The sequence below is a fragment of the Chenopodium album genome, chromosome 23, assembly GCF_948465745.1.
Source record: "Chenopodium album chromosome 23, dcCheAlbu1.1, whole genome shotgun sequence".
NCBI lineage: Eukaryota > Viridiplantae > Streptophyta > Magnoliopsida > Caryophyllales > Amaranthaceae > Chenopodium > Chenopodium album.
In genome coordinates, this window is record NC_137856.1 from 38,163,737 (window position 1) to 38,184,735 (window position 20,999).

Here is a 20,999-nt window from a genome sequence, read left to right on the forward strand (position 1 = left end):
AATTAATATTAACAGGATTAAGGGCATAACCTTTCATCAGAAAATATTCAGGTATTGAAATTCAAACATACTTACTTGAAGATGAGGACTTCCTTTGCACCTAGGTCACACATAGTTTCTTCAACTATTTTCTCCAGATTCAAGCTTGTGAGAACTTTGGAAGTTTGATTTTGTCACACTTTTACAGCTTTAACTTGCCTTCACTGGAAAGGAGCCGATTTCTTCTCCATACAATTAGAGCGTTCTAAACTCTCAACTAAAATAAAGAAAAGAACCATAAGATCAGGATTATGATAAGTTGAAAGAGTGAGAAAAATGCTGAAAGATTGTCAAGCATGTGTTAACATACAAAAAACAAATCTTTACCAATAATTTCAGGTTTTGCTAGACAACAATCAGCATCTTCAGACACCAATTAGATGTCTGGCATGCTTCTATGTGCAGAGAGCACTAAACTTGCAAATATATACATCAACCAAGTTTGCTAAGCTTTTTAGAATAAATACAAACTATCAGCACCTTATACCCTGATAAGATGTTTGGCATGCTTCTGTGTGCAGAGGGCATTAACTTTACACTAAATAATCTCAGAATCTTGAAATACATTAGAGGTCATCTTCTGTGAATTTCTAAGGCTGCATCAGAATTAATTCAATTATCAGGGCAAATCTATCCATAACAAGACAGACATATTATCATTATATGTCAAACAGTCACAAAACATGTGCTCGTTGCATCCACCTCTTAGTAACGTCTACATTGAAGCAATTATTATGCTAATTGTGTAGCAGTGTTTCAAACTAAAGATCAAGTCATCTAGTTTACATGCTAAAAAATGATGCTAACTAGAAACAGGACTTTTGAACCCAAAACAAGAAACAGCAAATATTTTCTTGAAATGACCAATCCCAGCACTTATAAGTTATAATTGTCTTTCCATCTTCTGTTTAGAAATTGTTACAGCATCCAGCAACACTAGCACAGGAATGTTTATTGTGAAAGCTTGTTCTCATCTAGATTAGAGCTTTAGATGTGGATGATGCCTTCTAATCCATGATTTAGAAACCTGTACAAGATAAGCTTCACTGAAGATGATCTAAGAATAGTGAAATTCATGTCAAAGAAGCAGGGTACTGCACAGACCCAAGAAAATTACTCTATTATGTAGCTACATAGTATCCTTTGAAATGCTTTAACCTACTTGAACCATAATCAAGAGTTGTCAAGAATAGAACATTATCATGATAACAAGACAAGTTACATCCTTTCCTGTATGACAAAAGATGTTACCTTTATAATGATACAATAATTTATGGTCTTGACGTGCTTCTGAGTTCTGAGAGAGTAACTTTTCGAAAGCAGTACAAGGCCTCCTCGTCACTTGACAATAGAGGTTTGCAATGAGGATCTTTCTCATATTGGCAATGATTTGCTTGCAATAGCTTTCCCATTTTCATGGAAGTAAAGGAAGCAATGGGGTGATTCACAGTTTATTAACTTGGGCACAGGTGTTTAATTCAAGCTACTGAAAACATTCACATCCCGATTTCCCATAATATCGATAAACATTCACAATTTGTTGGCTAAATTTCATCCAGATCATTTCCGTGAGAGCCTATCTTCATCTTATGATTAAGTCTACTCAGTAAGCAAACTAGTTCATCCATCACAAGTTCAGGTGATCCTCTAACAGAAAATTCATGAGCAACACCATCAATTTCAATCATGCTGGAGCCCGGCGTATCCTTTATGATTCCCTTCTCTTGCATGAAGTTTCTTATTTTCTTTACATCATCAAATCTACCAGCTTTAGCATATATATCACAAAGGTTAATGTAAAAAGCATGATTCAGGGTATCCAATTCAATCAATCTCAAAGCAACTTTCTCCCCTAGCTCTACATTCTTGTGCATTTGGCAACCACCGAGCAAAGCACCCCAAACATAGGCATCTGGGTCCATTGGCATGCCATTGATAAGCTTTTCTGCCTCATCAAAGAGCGCAGCTCGACTAAGCATATCAACCATACAAGCATAGTGATAAACACGGGGTTCAATAGAGTAAACATGTGTCATCATGTCAAAGCACCGGCGGCCCTCCTCTACTAAGCCAGCATGAGCACAAGCTGACAAAATGCCAACAAAGGTAACATGATTAGGCTTTACTCCCAGCTTTTCCATCTGCTTTAGAAGATCCAAAGCTTCTTTCCCAAACCCATGAAGAGCATAAGCCGAGATCATGGCTGTCCAAGCCAACACATCCTTCTTTGGCATCTCTCTAAAGCTTTCAACTGCTTTATCAACACGTCCACATTTACCATACATGTCAATCAATGCTGTTGCAGTCACCATATCAATCTCCAACCCACTCTTCTGAAGACAATCATATACCCAATCACCATAGTGAATTGCGCCAAGAGATGCACAAGCTGAAATAACACTAGCAAATGTCATCTTATCAGGCCAAACTACACCATCCCTCATCAGCTGCATTTCCTGAAACAACTCCAAAGCAACCTTTGGCTTACCAGCTTGAACAAAACCCGATATCATAGAATTCCAGGTATAAATATTCCGATCTTCCATCTTCCTAAACATACCCAATGCTAAATCAAGCTCCCCATTTTTCAAATACCCAACAATCATCGAATTCCACGAAACAACATCTCTCTCAGGCATTTCATCAAACAGCTTCTGTGCACAACCCAGAAACCCACATTCACACAACAAATTAATCATACAATTCTCAACATATAAATCATAATTAAACCCAAATCTCACAACTTGTGAATAAACAGCCAAACCCATAAACCCATCAACCCTTCTACTACACTCCTTTAAGATAAATGTGAAAGTAAGATTATCAGGGTAAATCCCATTTCTTAGCATTTGAATATACAGATTTAAAGAAGGGTAAGAATTAATGAACTGCCCAGAATATAATTTACTAGAATAAGCTCTAATTAAAGCATTATAAACATAAAGATTTGGTCTTTCCAAATGAGTAAAAACTTTGTTAGCATAAGAAAGGGAACCTGCTTCAGAAATGGCGCAAAAGAAGAGTAGACGAGTAGTGAGAAAATAACGGTCTGATTCAGAAATTTTAGGGGATTTTAGTATTTGGGCATGAATTCTTTTGAGTTGTTTCATGCTTTTGCATTGATTTAATAAGCGGGAAATCGAGATTTTGAACCATGAAGTAATGGGTTCTATCATTGTTGCAGATTTCCCAGAACTTTTGCGCGGTTACAGTTGTATTCAAAGAGTCGTTATAAACTGTAAAATTAGTGAAAGCTAAAGATTCCAAATTCTACATTTGTGTTAAGATAATTTGTAAATGTCAAATATAATACACGAAATCAGAGCGATTTAGGAGGCATCGGGAGCTGGTGTTGGAATGTCATGGAACACTACAGATGAATCCCGGGATCATATAATATTGTGTGGACTGTGGACCCATATATGACCATTATCCGGCGACGTAAAGGCCCCTAGAGTCAATACAAGAGGCATGTACGAAAATGAGTAAAATGACCATTTAAAGGCAAATTGGATGGTTCCATCCACCCAATTAAACTCTCAGAGGGTATTAGGAACCATGGTAAATATCCCGCAAATTTTATTTCCAGGCGGAAAAAAAAAAAAAAAAAAAAAAGTCAAAAAATTACAAAATATAAGGCTATATAATCCACAGTTTTTGAGGAATTTTTGAGGAAAACGTGGATTATATAGCGTTCAATTTTGTAACTTTTTGACCTTTTTTCGCCCGGGAAAATAAATTGTCGAGATGTTTACCATGGTCCCTTATACCCTCCAAGAGTCCAATTGGGTCGGTGGAACAATCCAATATGCCCTTAAACGGTCAATTTACCTGTTCACAACTTGAAGTGATTTCGTAAACTCAAGCCTAGCACTGACGTTTATGACAACATATAAGATCATATGTGGTTTCAAACGGAATTACTTGACCCCAATATATATCCCTTAGGGTCTTAAGGCTTCACACCGGGCCCGAAACCTCAAAATTTCCTAAAAAAACGTGGATTATAGCCTTCAATTTTGTAATTTTTTTACCATTTTGCCCGAAATCAATAATTGCCAAGATGTTTACCATGATCTCTAATACCCTTCAGGAGTACAATTGGGTCGGTGGAACCATCCAATATGCCCTTAAACGGTCATTTTACCCATTCACAACTTGAAGTGATTTCGTAAATTCAAGCCTACCACGGACATTTATGACAACATATATGATGTTTCAAACGGCATTATATGACCCCGAGATGTATCCCTTAGGGTTTCAAGGTTTTTCGCCATCGTGTCCGAAACCTCAAATTTTTCTCAAAAAGCGTGCATTATACATAGCCTTCACTTTTGTAATTTTTTTGACCTTTTTTCACCCGGAAATAAAAATTGTCGAGATATTTACCATGGTCCCTAATACCCTCCAAGAGTCCAATTGGGTCGGTGGAACCATCTAATATGCCCTTAAACGGTCAATTCACCCGATCACAACTTGAAGTAATTTTGTAAACTCAAGCCTACCATGGACATTTATGACAACATATAATGATCATTTGTGGTTTCAATCGGAATTATATGACCCCGAGATGTATCCCTTAGGGTTTCAAGGCTTTTCGCAACCGGGACCCGAAACCTCGAAATTCCTCAAAAAGCGTGGATTATAAGCTTCAATTTTGTAATATTTTGACCTTTTTTTCGCCCGGAAATAAAAATTGTCGCGATGTTTACCATGGTCCCTAATATCCTCCAGGATTCAAATTGGGTCAGTGAAACCATCCAATATGCCCTTAAACAGTCATTTTACCCATTCACAACTTAAAGTGATTTCGTAACCTCAATCCTATGATGGACGTTTATGACAACATATAATGATCATATATAGTTTTAAACGGCATTATATGACCCCGAAATGTATCCCTTTAGGTTTCAAGGCTTTTCGCCACCGGGCCTTGAAACCTTAAATTTTCCTCAAAAGCGTGGACTATAGCCTTCTATTTTGTAATTTTTTTTGACCTTTTTTCGCCTATAAATAAAAATTGCCGAGTTGTTTACCATGATCCCTTGTATCTTCCGGGAGTCAAATTGGGTCAATGGAACCGTCCAATATGCCCTTGAACGGTCATTTTACCAGTTCACAACTTGTAGTGATTTCGTAAACTCAAGCGTTACACGTATGTTTATGACTACGTATATTGATCATATATGGCCAAGTTTCAAACGGCATTTTATGACACCGAGATATATTCCCTAAGGTCTCAACAATTTTCGCCACTGGACTTCAAAACCTCAAAATTTCCTAAAAAAGCATTGATTATAGCCTTCAATATTGTAATTTTTTAACCTTTTTTCGCCCGGAAATAAAAATTGTTGAGATGTTTACCATGGTCCTTAATACCCTCCAAGAGTCCAATTGGGTCGGTGAAACCATCCAATATGTTCTTAAACGGTCATTTTACCCGTTCGCAACTTGCACCAATTTTGTAAATTTAAGTCTAACACATGCGCTTATGACAACATAAAATGATCATATATGGTTTCAAACGGCAATACATGACCCCGAGATGTATCCCTAAGGGTGTCAAGGCTTTTCGCCACAGGCCCCTAAACCTCAAAATTTCCCTTAAAAAGCGTGGATTATAACATTCAATTTTGTATTTTTGACCTTTTTCGCCGCTAATAAAATTACCAAGATGTTTACCATGGCCCCTAATAGCCTCCGGGAGTCCAATTGGGTCAGTGGAACCATCCAATATGTCCTTAAACGGTCATTTTACCCGTTCACAACTTGAAGTGATTTTATATACTCAAGCCTACCACGGACGTTTAAGACAACTAACATATAATGATCATATATGGTTTCAAATGGCATTATACAACCCCGAGATGTATCCCTTAGGGTTTCAAGGCTTTTCGCCACAGGGCCCCAAAACTTCAAAATTTCCTCAAAAAGCGTGGATTATAGCCTTCGATTTTATAATTTTTTGACCTTTTTTTGCCCGAAAATAAAAATTGCCAAGATGTTTACCATTGTCCCTAATAGCCTCTGGGAGTCCAATTGGGTCGGTGGAACCATCCAATATGTCCTGAAATGGTCATTTTACCCGTTCACAACTTGCACCGGTTTCGTAAACCCAAGCCTACCACAGACGCGTATAACTACATATAATGATCATATATAAGGTTTCTAACGGCATTAAATAACCCCGAGATGTATCCCTTAGGGTCTCAAGTCTTTTCGCTACCGGGCCCCAAAACCTCAAAATTTCCTCAAAAAGCTTGGATTATAGCCTTCAATTTTGTAATTTTTTGACCTTTTTTCGCCCGGAAATAAAAATTGCCGAAATGTTTACCATGGTCTCTAATACCCACCAGGTGTCCAATTGGGTCGGTGGAACCATCCAATATGCCCTTAAAAGGTCATTTTACCCATTCACAACTTGCATTGATTTCGTAGACTCAAGCCTACAACGTACGCTTGTGACAATATATAATGATCATATATTGTTTCAGACGACATTATATGATCCCGAGATATATCCCCTAGGGTCTCAACACTTTTTGCCAGCAGGTCCCAAAACCTCAAAATTTCTTCAAAAAATGTGGATTATAGGCTGTCAATATCAAGTATTCAAGTTCACATTTTGTAATGAGAACCAAGAATAAACCCTATAAAATAATTAGTTTTTTTTTTTTCCAATTATGTTCTGATTTCTTTAGTTCGGTTTTATTTAGCTCACTTTAGTTTCGTCCGCATCTTTTTATCATTTATACTAGTTAAATTATTAGTAAGAAAATCTAATACGATTATAATTAATATAATGTTAAATTTTAATTAGCAATAATATTGGTCAAAGTTTTCTTTTTTATTCAAACTAATCACACAAATTTTTATTGTTGCTAGGAAAATCAAATAGTGCCCTTTAACCAATTTGGGCAAAAATTTAAGTAACATTCTCCCTTTATATGAGTTGAATACTTTACAAAGAGTATAAGATTGTATAGTCTTGGTGCTATGCAAGTGAAACCACCCTAACCTAATGTAATTTATTAGTTTGGCAAGTTATTCAACGAGATTTGAACGATTCATCTTTATATGGGTTGAATACTTTACAAAGAGTATAAGATTGTAAAAGTGACAATCAGATCAGTTGTGTCAAATTGTATATAATGAATTGAGTAACTTTCTTGACTTCCTTTTTCTGTCCATAAACAAATTATATGGAATAGGAATTATAGCGACTTAGCTATACATTTCTATACGAATTCAAATCAAGACGAACACAATCAACTTCAATTTATATCATCCATTTTAAAGTACGATCAAATAATTTACTACCTCTATTATACGAGTATTACCCTAAATATCCTTGATTTTAACTTGAACATTTGAAATATTTTGTACAACAACTCTACGAGTATATAGATATAGCCATATAGGCATGTATAGCAATATAGCTTGTAGTTGTACTCTATAGTTCAATTGAATTTGATTGCCTATCAAATAATAGACCCGTTTCCATTTTTGACAAATTATTCGGAGTTTCTTTTGAAGAAAGAAAAGCTTGTCACCTTTTCCGGGTAAAACCAATTTAAATAATCAATAATCACCTCCAAGGCTCCCAAAATTCACAGACAATGGCTACAAACTTCTATTCAAACTTCCAGATTCTTCTACATCAATTCCCTTGTTTTACCTTTAAATCTTCATTATAATTCACGCCCTTCTTGCCATTCAAGAAACAAAGTGTTCTTCCTCGAGAATCGTTAATCTTGTAACAAATTCAATTTACGAAAAATCAATCATTTTTTCTTGATACCCAGTTCATAAATGATCCAGAAATTGAAGAATTTTGATCAAAGATAGCACATTTTCTTGAATTCTTCCCCTAAAATCATGGCGTCATGGTATAGAAGATCAAGGTTTGTTTACAGTACTTTCAGAAGCTTTAGTTCTAGATTATTGCCTAAAACCCCAGTTCAATCTCCTGTCCCAAGAATTGATTCCAGTTCATCTTCTTTATTTTGCAATCAATTTAAGTCTTCTGGGTTATTTGGGTCACCTTCAATTTCTTCAAAATTTGGGAATTTTAATGGGTTAAAGAATAATCAAAGTAGCTTGATTTCTGGTATTACTAGGAGAAATTACTATGTTGATAGAAACCAAATGTATCATTTTAAGCCAAGAGGTTTTAAATCGTGGTTTCAGAATCCTAGGCATTTGTTCATTGTAATTGTGATTGGTTCTGGTGCTGTGATTACTGTTTATTTTGGGAATTCTGAGATTGTGCCCTATACAAAGAGGAAGCATTTGGTGCTTTTGTCAAAAACCCTAGAGAGGCAAATTGGGGAAAGTGAATTTGAAAAGTTAAAGAAACAATATAAGGGGAAAATATTGCCTGCAATACACCCTGATAGTGTGAGAGTTAGGTTGATATCTAAAGAAATCATTGAGTCATTGCAGAGAGGGATTAGCCATGAACAAGTGTGGAGTGATCCAGGCTATGCCGTGGAAGGCGGTAGCTATAACGAGGCTAATGGACAAGAAACTCAGAAGGTGTTAACTGATAAGCTGGAAGAGAATGCAGTTGAGAGTTGGCGTAAGGAGGAGGAGGTGCTTGATGATAATTGGGTTAAGGATAGTAGGAAGAAGGGGAGGGAGCATAATGCTAAGGCAAATACTGAGCATTTGGAAGGGATGAATTGGGAAGTTTTGGTGGTTAATGAACCGGTTGTTAACGCCTTTTGCTTGCCTGGTGGGAAGATTGTTGTTTTTACTGGATTGCTCAAGCATTTTAACTCGGATGTTGAAGTGGCTACAATCATTGGACACGAGGTATACAGTTACTTTGGTTTGCGACATTGTTATGTTGTTCTTTCTTTTGTTTTGAAAGAATTGTTTGATCATTAGTGTTGATATGTCAGGTCTCTTCCATGGTGGATGTCATTTTTATGTTGGTGTCTTTTTTGTCAGGTTGGGCATGCTGTGGCTAGACATTCTGCAGAACAGATTACAAAGAACTTGTGGCTTGCAATCTTACAACTGATCCTTATTCAGTTCATCGCGCCTGATTTTGCCAATGCAATGTCAAATCTGTTACTGAGGCTTCCTTTTTCTCGAAAGTAAGTCTGTTACTCTTAATATGTTTTTTTTGATAATTTACTATAGCATGTTCTTTGTGGAGTAAAATTTCCTTTGCATGACATAATTTTCAGTTTCTATTATTTTCAACTTCGGTTTTTAAGTTTTCTTAGAACGTAAGGTCCATTCCTACAATAAAATAATAACTTAGAGTTGAATTGTTTTCTCATGCTACTACATACAAGTATTATCAGAATCACTTGTACACTTGTCGTGGGCATATCATAAGCTTCACAAAGTAGGAGAAATTGAGCAAAAATTACTAGACTCTGATGGTTTTGGTGAATTCTATCATAGTTTTGTTAATTTCTTAGTTGTCTTTTTGCTTTCTGAGAACTGAATAAAAGAGAAGACAGTTAAAGAGGGATGGTTTCCTAGTGATGCAGTCTGAACTTTGAATTACCATTTTCTGATTTAAATTGGGGTGGGACTCGTGGGAGACTCTGGAGAGCTGTAAGGTGACTGACTGACTGGACTGACTGGAGAGGATTGTGTTCAAATATTAGTGACTATGCACAACTGATCATATGGTTGAATAACAATTCATCATTTCATGTTACGCCTTAGATCTGTTATTAATTGAAGTAAGTCGTCTAGGCCATCTAGCTGCTTTTGTGTCACACTGTTACTGCACATACTTTGAAACATTTAACTTGTTTCATCAGACATTATTATCAATCTTGACATCCACTCTCAGACTCTCTGATGCCCTTTTAGTGGTGGCACCTTAGATTATAGATAGAGAAAAATAGCTTTCATCTTTGTACATTTACATGTTATGTGTATATACCTGAGACAGGGATTGCAGCCTGTTAAAGTTGGAAGTTCCCAGAAATATTTTGATATGTTTTCCAATTATATTTTCCAACTATACTCATGTTCCCATCTGTTGATATTAGAAGTGTCTTGAGTCAATGACTCATAAGCTCTTCCTTTTCGGATTTTATTTATACCTCTTCTTTAGGCTTTCATGCCACTTGGTGATTATACAAAGTTAATGTTGTTTTTCTTTCCTGGTTCAAACTGTGTTTCCAGCAAAGGGCACTTCTTTGAATATAAAAATTAGTTCTGTTCTCCCTGTGCCTCTGAATCTCTGATCATGCTTTTAGGTTTTAACCCACTTGTTATCATGGACCGTAAGGCATTTTAAAAGTTGTTGCATCAGAGAGAAATGATCATTATAGCTAATCATGTGTATGCGTTAATGTTCCTGTTTATTGTCAATACTACTACTCAACATTTAGTGATCGTATCAACAATTTAATTCCCTTATAACCGTTTTATTGACTACCTTGCATATTCGTAATAATCTTGGGTTTTTGGTAAGGACATTGTTCCTCCTATTTCACATCCCTCTCCCCTCTCTGCTGCAGTTCTTATACAATGATGCTTTTTAGAAGAGAAGATCATATTTAGCATGATTTCTTAATGTGAATTGGTGCCCTTCATTTGACTATTTCTATCTAATCATTGTATAGTAATCAAATATTTTTGCATCGTTCTGGTTCTATTTGTCAAGATGGAACTTGCTGCTACAAATTTCAGAATTGCTTATGCTTTTTTTGGCATCTATTTTTGTGTCTATTGTGTAGGATGGAAATAGAAGCAGATTATATTGGACTTCTTCTGATGGCTTCTGCTGGATATGACCCACGAGCTGCACCCCGCGTATATGAGAAGCTTGGAAAGATCTCTGGTGAGTCAGGACTAAGGGATTACCTTTCAACCCATCCATCTGGGAAAACAAGAGCACAGCTATTAGTTCGAGCTCATATAATGGAGGAAGCAGTGAATATATACCGTGAAGTTGCAGCAGGGCGCGCAATTGAAGGTTTTCTGTAACCAAAAACATCTATATCTCCAGCAATTTGGCCTGTTTTGTGGTTTTCAAAATAACTCTTGAATCTTTTATGGAGTTCATCTGTTCAAGTTTTTCCATTCAGGACTCCAATGTGATTTGCGTTTTCGCCAACAATTTTGGATGTGCCTTTCAATGGAAACCAGTTTTATCGACTGGACTCATTGAACAAATATTAGTTAAAACTAATAACTGTAATTTTATCCATGTAAATCAAATTATTTCTATATACATCTCTAATATTAAAATTAAAAAAAATGTATTCAATCTGATTGTAAAATCTCCCAGTTTCAATCACAAATTCATTGAAAATCTGATTTTCTGGAGAAAATGGTGACCAAATAGGACGCAGCATAGTAGAAGTGATTAGAGCTGCAGTACTGTCAAGAATCAAATGCAACACGAACAACCCAGAAGAGATCTACTCTCGTGAGCCGACGGATTGAATTGAGGTATTTTCATACTCAATCGTTTTTCTACTTCCAATTCTTGGTTTTTTGTTTGCAATTTTACAATTGCTTTGAGTTTCAATGATACAATTGCTTTGAGTTTCAATGATAACAGTTTTCGGGTTTATATTACTCCATTTATTCAATTTGATTATATGATGGCTTTTCTTGCCAATCTTATTTAATTAAATACATTGATTATACGATAATGCTTTAATGTATTCCGTATAAAATAAAGTTTAGAGTAGCAAAAACAAGTGTGAATTTTGATTGCAATGTAATTACTCATATTATCATGAGAATTAGGTTCTTATAATTGGCGTAATGTGGTTTTTTTTTTTATTGCTGCAGATGGTAATCGGTGTCAAGGGACTGTCAACAGCATCATTGAAAAACTACTAACAGTAACAGCTTAACTGCTCGAAAAATATTTGGTTGTGAATAAGGAATAGGTTCTAAATTGAATGCTCAAGTACATTTCTATTGTTTAGAAGAACCCTAACAAAAACGGATATTTTTTAGAATCTATTTGGATTGTAGTAAGGAACACACAAGTTTGTGCAATATAGCATGATTTTCTTTTATACATGATTTTCAGTCAGATTGTAAATCATCCTCTTAAGTAGTCAATTACGGAATACATTAAGATGATAGCTACGTGAACGAAAACAAATACATTAAGCTAAAGATTATACTAAAAAATTTGCGATTAATTGTGTATTTAGGTATTGACCCATGTAAATGTATTGCTTAACTAGAGTTTCCATTTAATCAGGTTATGTATTTTTATCACACCAAAAATGAGATCTCAAAAAGAAAAATTAATAATGTTAATAAATTCAAAATGAAAATAGAAAAGAAAAAAAAAAATACAACACATGCTTTTCGTCATCAAAACTTTTTGCACCTTTGTGCACGGATGAGATGAGAATCCTCTCTTGATATTTTTGTATTCTACAACACTTAACGACGACCTCTCCCTCTTCCACCACCATACCCATTAGAGCTGTACCTTCTATCTGAATATCCGCCGCCACGGCCACCTCTTCCACCAAATCTAGAACCACCTCCATAGCCTTGTCTTCCTCTAAACATATCTCTTTCCTCCAATGGAGGCAAGGTTTTAACCACATCCAAGCTCACCCCTGCAGCACTTTCTGAGCCTGGATAGTAATCAGTGTTAGAGAAATACAAATAGCCCTCAAGAGCATCTTAACTAAGCAAAAGAAAGAATCTTAGTTGACAGAAATATCTAAGATCTACTTACCAACAAGAAAAGTTTCCAAATCATCAGCTTGGACGTCAAAAACAGCCCCTCGCTTATCAGCAGTGAGGGCAACACCCATCACTTCGTTTGCTTTCTGCTCGGGCAAGAACCTCTTCAACATAGTATAGACAAAGCTGGATAGAGTAAAAAGTTAAAACCAGCATTGTAAAAACCAGTTCACAAGTAGCAATTGCTGAAAGCACTAGTCAGCAAATAATACGGCATCTCTCTGTTGCATTCTCATTGTTTTTAGTATCTTACTTTCTAAGTTGGTTTGTTTCAAACTGCTATAAAAGACAGTAACTTTCCATTTTTATTTATCTGAACTTGTTAGAAAAGTCAACTTGAACAAACACAATGTATATAAAACTAGGTAGGGGAGCATCTTGCTGCTAAAAGTAACCAATCAAAAACAAAAGGCAAGGTTCAACAGCAAATGTCAGTAATATCAAAACTTACGTTGGATTATAAATCTCTTTCCCACCTACTTCAAGAAGTAAAGTTATACAACCCTCCATGCCTGTAAGAAGTGATCTTTCCTTTATATCCGAGTAACCCTGTCCAAAGATGCATACCTCATCAAATTTAATTTAAGAGGAATCTCAACCAACACAGCATCAATGCAAAGATCAGATAAAGAAGCTTACAGCCGCCTTGGCAAGTGCTTTTGCAATTATTTCCACAGCAGATAGACCAGATGTACTCAAAAGCTCCTCGGCAGCATCCTTGAAAGAAGGAATAACACTGAACGAAGAAAAAAAGGGTACATCTTTATAAGATGGCTGCAGTTTAGGCATCATATATAGGTAAATGAAGAGTTATAAAAAATGCACTACCTGTTGGATATTTGGGTGATAGCCTCTGCTGTCTCAACGCCAACTGCTTTGGCAACTTCAGCAGGCTGGGGGGCAGATAAATGCTCAAATTTAACACCAGAATCTCTTTCTATTTTATTGACACTGGCTTTCTTTGGATCATAAAGCATCACAGCAATCCCCGTATTACCTGAAATTAACATCATCCCTTAGATAAGTGTCCACAATGACAGCGGCTATATCAAACAGACTAAAAAGCATCCATCAAGATCACATACCAGCCCTGCCTGTCCGGCCTGAACGATGGATGTAGGCTTCAACATCGCGTGGAGGTTCACACTACAACAACAACATCAAAGCCTTAGTCCCAAATTGATTTGGGGTGGTGGTTCACACAAACGCAAATATAACAAAGACAAGTTTACGGTAATCATTAATCATAAATATAAAGTTTAACAGTCATAATGCAAGATGAGTACAAGAACACTATACTCACTTGGATGATTAGCTGCACATCATTAATATCCAGACCTCTTGCTGCTACATTTGTTGCTACAAGTGTCATAAATTTTCCTGATCTGAATCCTTTAAGGGTGACCTAAAATTAGCAAATCCCATGTTAGTTAGTTTCCACATCGCATCAACAAGAACTACTATATAAAGTCACTTCATTGATATACCTCTCGTTGTGTTTGTTGTATATCTCCATGCAAAGGCCGCGCTCCAGTCAACAACCCGGAAAGTCGAGAAGCAAATTCTTTTGTCTCCGTAAAAACAATTGAACGACCTCCACTGAATATACAGGATAAAGATATAAGTTGCTAGCTAGTAAGGAGCCAAGGAGCTTCTGCGTAGAATTAACTGAATGAAACAACAAACCAACCTGGCATAGCACCGTATTATATCTGGGATGAGATCAGCCATTGCAGAGGAAGAGCATGGTATAACAATGTGCCTAACACTGGTGCTGGCCTTCATTTTCTGATCACTTACCAGATCTATGGTTTTCTTAGCTGGCTTGAGAAATGTTCGAGAAATCTTGACAAGAAAACAGCTTTGTTTAGAACACAAAATAGATATTTATCACCAAATTCTATTGAAGGCAAAACGTTGATTTTATACCGCAAATCAGTACACAACGATATTTTACACATAAAATTACTAGGCTAAACTTTCAATGCATAAAAAGATTCTAATTAATTAACATGTTAAGGGAAATACAAACCTCTTTGACCCAGTTGGGTAAGGTAGCACTAAAAAGAAGTGTCTGAACTTTGTTAAAGTCATCAACTTTTTCTGAAAAAGCAGTAGATAGGTTGTCAAAAAAATGTAGAAAAATGGTAATTAAAATTTTGACAAAAAAAGGATGAGATTGGAGGTACTACAAAGTACAAACTTAGCAAGAGATAATATAGAAAATTATAGGCAGACAACAATAAGTTTGAAATGGATATAGTTAGATGTAGGTTACCTAATATTAGTTTAACATCATCCATGAAACCCATTTTCAACATCTCATCAGCCTCGTCAAGGACACGGAATAGCAGTGAACCAAGTTTAAGAACACCCTTCTCTAAAAGATCCTATAAAGACATTCACAAACAAGATAAGAAATAGAGACACAAGTGCAAGAACCAATTAAGCCAAGAGCTAAACATTAAACAATATCAGGTTTGCATGATACATCATACAGAAAAACAATACCTTTACACGACCAGGTGTCCCCACAACAATATCAACACCTCTATTTAAGCTGCTAATCTGAGAATGAAAGGGTGCTCCCCCGTATACACTGCAAGCCGAGAGACCTACGGCGCCTCCATAAACTTGAAAATCAGCTAGCACCTTCACACGGACAAAGTAGAAATAAACAAATGAACTAAATTAGATTTTAAATGTTAATCACTCTTGTGGACATTAGGGACATAGGGGCAAAAATTTATTTGAAGTGCATCTTCTGCACCGTACCTGAGTTGCCAATTCCCTGGTGGGTAGGAGAACCAAGACGCTTGGTAGCCTTCCATGGCCTGTTTTCCTTAAAGCTTTGGTGCGCCCATTCACTAAAGACTCTACTATTGGCAATACAAAAGCAAGTGTCTTACCCTGTATATTGACAGTGAGTTAATTGTTTCGGCAGTAAACAAATAAAAGCCCATTTGAAATTTTGGGCAGCTATATACATACAACAATGATTCGCAACATAAGAATGAGGCAAGTACTGAGCTCAAGACCCTGTAGTTTCAGAACATTATCTCACTAAAACAGTAAAACCTCATAATAATAGTTAATTATCTTCCTTTTTCAATGACAAATACACTACACATCCATAGTCAAGAAATTAAAGAATTCTTCTGATACCAAACCCTTCTCACAATAGGTTAAAAGTCTTGAAACCACCTAATACGATAGATTCTACTATCTTCTACAACATACATATCAAACTTGAATTAAGGTACTTAGCAGAAGCTATATAGTGTGTATTAACACATTAGCTTGCCTCCATCTGAGAGGCTAAACAGGTTAACATACATTCATTCATCCTTTTCTTCATAAAGTCATTGAATTTAACAAATTCCCAAAACAGATTATACAATGAACCTATAACACAATGCCAATCATATAAAAAAATCAAACTTTGGATTCCACAACTCTGCTTCCCAGACTAATCATAATAACATACTTCATATCATAAAAACACTCATAAAAACACTAAAATTAACTTAAAGTGATAAATAATCATAAACCAATAAAATCATACAACTTTGTGTAGTAATTAGTAAATATTCTTCATACAACCAATAATGCACTATAATCAAGCTCAAGAATAAATTTTCATACAAAAACCATAATAACACAACCAAAATCAAATTCATAAATCATTGAAAGAAAAAAGTAAGAATCAAAGCTCGAAAAATCAAAACATGAATACACACCTGACCAGTACGAGCACGACCGACCAAATCACACCCATCAAAAACATCATTGAATGTCATAGCTTGAATGGGAAACAACGCCTTAATCCCTTTCGAAATCAAAGCATCCTTCAACGGTTTCGAAAGCCGAAAATTCGAAAGCGAATAAGGGTTTTCAATCTCATCATCATCAACAACCTCCATTAATTTAGCTTTTTTAGGGTTTAAATCAACCGCCTGAACTAATTCAGAGCTAGTATCACTTTTATCAGATAAATCATCTAAATCAACAGCTTTACGTTTCTTCTTCTTCTCATCTTTATCCTTCTTCTCCTTCTTGCTGCTACTCTTCTCCTTCTTACTGCTGCTCTTCTCCTTCTTGGTAGTGTCGGAATCTAGGGTTTCCGACTTCATCTTCTTCTCCTTTTTTAGGGTTTCTGGGGTAACGGAATCGATCATCATTGGTAATGAAGGCATTAAAATTGGAGGAGAGAGAAATGAAGAAGGTAGAAAAATGGAGGAGAGAGAATGAAGGTTTAATGGCGATGAAATTCCTCTTTCTGAATTGCAGAAGGAGGGAAAGAGGGAGAAGACGGTTAGGGTTTAAGGTGGTTTTATATGTTTGTTAGATTTTGGAGGCGGGGTGATTTTAGCCGTCCGATTATGAAACCCTATTCTACTGAATATGTTGCCGTTAGATTTTTTTTTTTATTTTTTATTTTTAAAGGGGGTATAATTAGCATAAAGTATATGCTTTGATTTTGGAGATATTTTTCACAACCAAAGTAAAAAAATATCTTTATATTTTGGGGTTTTACCGTTTTAATGTGTTTTATACTTTTGAGTTATGGCCACAAGAAAAGCAACGAGGTAAATATGATGAATGTTGTTTAGGTTGAAAAAAATACTTTGAAAGGGACAAAGATGCTAGAATTGAATGGTTTTATAATTTACTCATGCGTCTAATTGTGGTGTTTAATTTAGCGTATTCAGCAGACGATAAGAAAGTCACCTTGAAATTGTGGTTATTGTAAGTTTCTTTTACTATATTCTTGTACATGTTAAATGTGTAATCTTAATTGTGTAAATATATTTAATTATTATCATATAAGTCCTTTTTTTAGTGTATATATTATCATATTCTAACATGGTATAACTAGTTCACTACTTAAGATTTTTAGCTTGGTTTCCCTCTTTTTCTAAAAATACAATCAACCCTCTTCTAATGAGTAGTAGTGTGCTCAATCTGTCAATAATATTAAGATTATATCCCTTTTATCTTTGATCGATTAAAAGACTGTACATACTCAAAATGGGAAGAGCTTTTAGAGTGTCATGCTAAGGACATTTCAAACTCTATGTGGCAAATTAAAGGATAGTTTGAGGATTTTATTATATGATAGATCGTAATTTAAGATAAAGCTATACAAGTTGATTAAAAAAAAAAAGGCTATGAGTTAAAATGTTTTTATGTCAAATATCAACCTAATCCAGTCATTCCTACAACCTCACTTTTTCCTAAGTTATTTATCCCAAATTAGTAGGTTCGAGCATGACTTTTCTATACCAAATTTCATTCTAATCAGCTGTAAAGCGATTGCTAGTTAGTAATTTGTTTGATTTAGGGTCTGTTCACATTTACTAAATTGAGTTCAGCTGCTGAATTGAACTGAGCTGAAATGAATATTTATGAGAGAAGGAAATTAGGAGCTGAATTGAACTGAACTGAATTAATTTTAGCTGACTTGAACTGATTGGAGCTTAACCCAACTGAACTGAGCTGAAATGAATATTTTATGAGAGAAGGAAATTAGGAGCTGAACTGAACTGAACTGATTGGAGATGATCTGAACCGAACTGATTATAGCTGAACTGAACTGAAATTAAGGGTTTGTTCACATTTACTGAACTGAACTGAAATAAATATTTTATGAGAGAGAATTTAAGAGCAAAACTGAACTGAACTGATTGGAGCTAAACTAAATTAAACTGAACTGCTTAACGCTGAACTAAACTGAATTGAACTGAAATTAAGTAAATGTGAACAAACCCTAGGTAAGTGGAACAAGCCCTTGTTCATATGAGGTGTTCTCTACATCTAATTGAGAAATAATTAGTACTTGTACTTTATAGTTGTAAACTACGAGTAATTAAGATTGACCCATTTCTTTCAAGAAAAGATTGACCCCCTATTGTTGGGCCATGGAAAACAATAAATTAAGAGGATGTTTTGGGTCTTGGATTTGATACTAAAGATTGACGGATCCACTGGACTATGTCCGCAAATTAAACCAAACATGTACAGTTAGTTCTAATGCTTCAGTCCAGTCCACTAATATCTCTCGGTTCAGTATTAGTCTAAATGTCTAATGTGTAGTTGGGTCCAATCCACTAATCTCTCTTTCCCACCTAACTACTCCGTATATCCTAACTATAATTATACACAATATTCAATTATTCACAGGTTAACCAAAAAAGATTATGTGATGAGTCTAATGTAGAACCTTGTCATGATTTTTAGAGTTTGAAAGATTCCATTCGCAATACTTTACTGCTTTCCCATCTTAATATGAGCAATTAAACTATTACTAAACGCCTTCTACAAATAAAAATAAATAAATAAAATAAAAAAGGAAGAAGGTTTGATTTTATACGTAGTAATTGTTTTTTCTCACTCAAACTACAATACTTTTACTTTTGACGAAACTTGATTTAAAACTTATATAATGTATATGTAAATGAAATAGGAGTATGAAATGCTTTGATTTTTTTTAAGTACTCCCTATATAAAGTAATATAGATTAATGCAAGTGGCATATTTGTTATCGATTACTCTACATTTCACAATATTAATAAATTTGAAATATAGACAAAAAGGAAGTCAAACTTAATCACGAGGCAAAGAATAAAATAAAATTCATGTACCTTGGCCTTCTTTACAAATAATTACTCCTTATAATGTTCTATTGCTTCTTTCATTATTTGTATGATTACATTATACTTCATCCATTACAAATTGCTTTTATACAAAAACATAAAGTTGTAAGGAAAAAAAAAAAACATTCCGTGTAAGAGACTAAAGTAAAACTTGACTCACTACTTATTCACCTGATACTCCGTAAGATTTTTACCTAATATTTTAAAGATTTAGACATTTAATTTTACTAAATAAAAATGTTAAAAGGTAATAGCTAAATGTCTGAAAAATGTTAAAAGGTAATAGCTAAATGTCTGCCCAAACAAAACTGTCGAAATAAAATTCGTAAAGATTGACTTCATTCTTGAAAAATAAATATAAAATGACTCACCATTCACCGCCATGAATGTGTGAATGGTCCATATATGACTCCATGACTCCATGTGGCCACGTTATTAATCTCTAATTGAAGTTGTTGTGGTCCAATTTAATTAATTCTAATTTCTAAATGCTCAAATTAATTCCCACGTTCCAGTTAGAGTAGTATCAATTATCAAATATGTCGCCATTTTGTTCAGCCTGTTGCCTGGTTTGTGGCAACAACGCATGTCCCATAACTTTCCAATTGTTTAGGCTGGCATATTGTTAACTTATCCAAGATAAATAATTCACAATCACTATAAATTTTGTCCTGATCAATATAAAACTTTTGTTTTTACGTAAAATGATTATAATTCGATTTCATTTAATATGTAAGCATCAATCTTCAATAATGTTTAATCAATAATCAATAATCAAAGATTAGCCGAAGTAATCAAACAAGAGTTGAAATAAGGGAGTGCCAAACTGAACTATCATTCACAGCTATCCCATACGATGCTGCCATTAATTAAAGCTCTAAGAAATTGAGTGCCTACTGTGTAGATAGCGACCAGCGACCCAATTCACTGCTTTATAGATTAATACTTCCTCTATTCTTTTTTACTTGACCTGTTTCTTTTATCACGCTTGCCAATGCAAAACTTCAGCGATCAATAACTTTATTTCTCCATAAGTAAAAACTATAAAAGTGGTATATTATGATAGTACTTACAGAGATGAATTCAAAAAGATCTCACATGAATATATTTTTCCTTACATATCATTTATAAAAGACGGTCAAAGGAGGGGTGATGAATAGTGTAAAAGTCAAAGCAGGTCAAGTAAAAAAGAACGGAGGAAGTACGGAGTATGCAAAAATGCAACCCACACAATTATTTTTTGCGAATGAAAATGCAATAAACACTTGTTATCTCACAATTATTAGAACTTTAGAATTATTACAGTGTAGTCTAAATGATTCTAAAAATTAATAAAACTAATAAATCTATATAACTTATATGACTATATAAATTCACCGTAATTAAAAAAAAAATACCGTACATGTATGGTCATGTTGTATATACAGAATAGTTTCTCCCATCTTTAATTTGCATTGAAAGGTACCTCCTTCCATGTTGTGAGCTCGGCAACAATTTGTTACCCATAACCACTTAACAATTTGCATAGTGTATAAAAATAATTTACCTTTGGCTAGTAACTATTCAATGTAACTATTGCAACACGTTGAGTAATTATGT

The 20,999-nt window shown here is 34.9% G+C and overlaps 2 protein-coding genes and 1 pseudogene across 2 annotated transcripts; 1 reads left to right on the top strand and 2 right to left on the bottom strand.

The window, feature by feature from the left end:
* Window positions 1–1,321: 1,321 nt before the first annotated feature.
* LOC145609651 (pentatricopeptide repeat-containing protein At5g66520 pseudogene) lies at window positions 1,322–3,215 on the bottom strand (annotated as a pseudogene).
* Window positions 3,216–7,584: 4,369 nt separating this feature from the next.
* On the top strand, window positions 7,585–12,055 carry LOC145608361 (mitochondrial metalloendopeptidase OMA1-like). Its single transcript, XM_081663972.1, has 4 exons — window positions 7,585–8,856; window positions 8,995–9,143; window positions 10,755–11,472; window positions 11,821–12,055. The coding sequence occupies exons 1-3, from the start codon at window positions 7,918–7,920 to the stop codon at window positions 11,002–11,004; spliced, it is 1,338 nt and encodes a 445-aa protein (XP_081520098.1). The 5' UTR covers window positions 7,585–7,917; the 3' UTR covers window positions 11,005–11,472; window positions 11,821–12,055.
* A 103-nt stretch (window positions 12,056–12,158) lies between these two features.
* On the bottom strand, window positions 12,159–17,052 carry LOC145608359 (DEAD-box ATP-dependent RNA helicase 7-like). The gene is made up of 14 exons (XM_081663971.1): window positions 16,485–17,052; window positions 15,520–15,654; window positions 15,256–15,396; window positions 15,023–15,134; window positions 14,777–14,847; window positions 14,435–14,589; window positions 14,232–14,343; window positions 14,048–14,149; window positions 13,830–13,890; window positions 13,573–13,741; window positions 13,384–13,480; window positions 13,196–13,293; window positions 12,737–12,870; window positions 12,159–12,632 (listed from the first exon to the last, which is right to left on the bottom strand). Exons 1-14 carry the CDS (start codon window positions 16,938–16,940, stop codon window positions 12,433–12,435), a joined length of 2,043 nt encoding a protein of 680 aa, XP_081520097.1. The 5' UTR covers window positions 16,941–17,052; the 3' UTR covers window positions 12,159–12,432.
* Window positions 17,053–20,999: the final 3,947 nt, after the last annotated feature.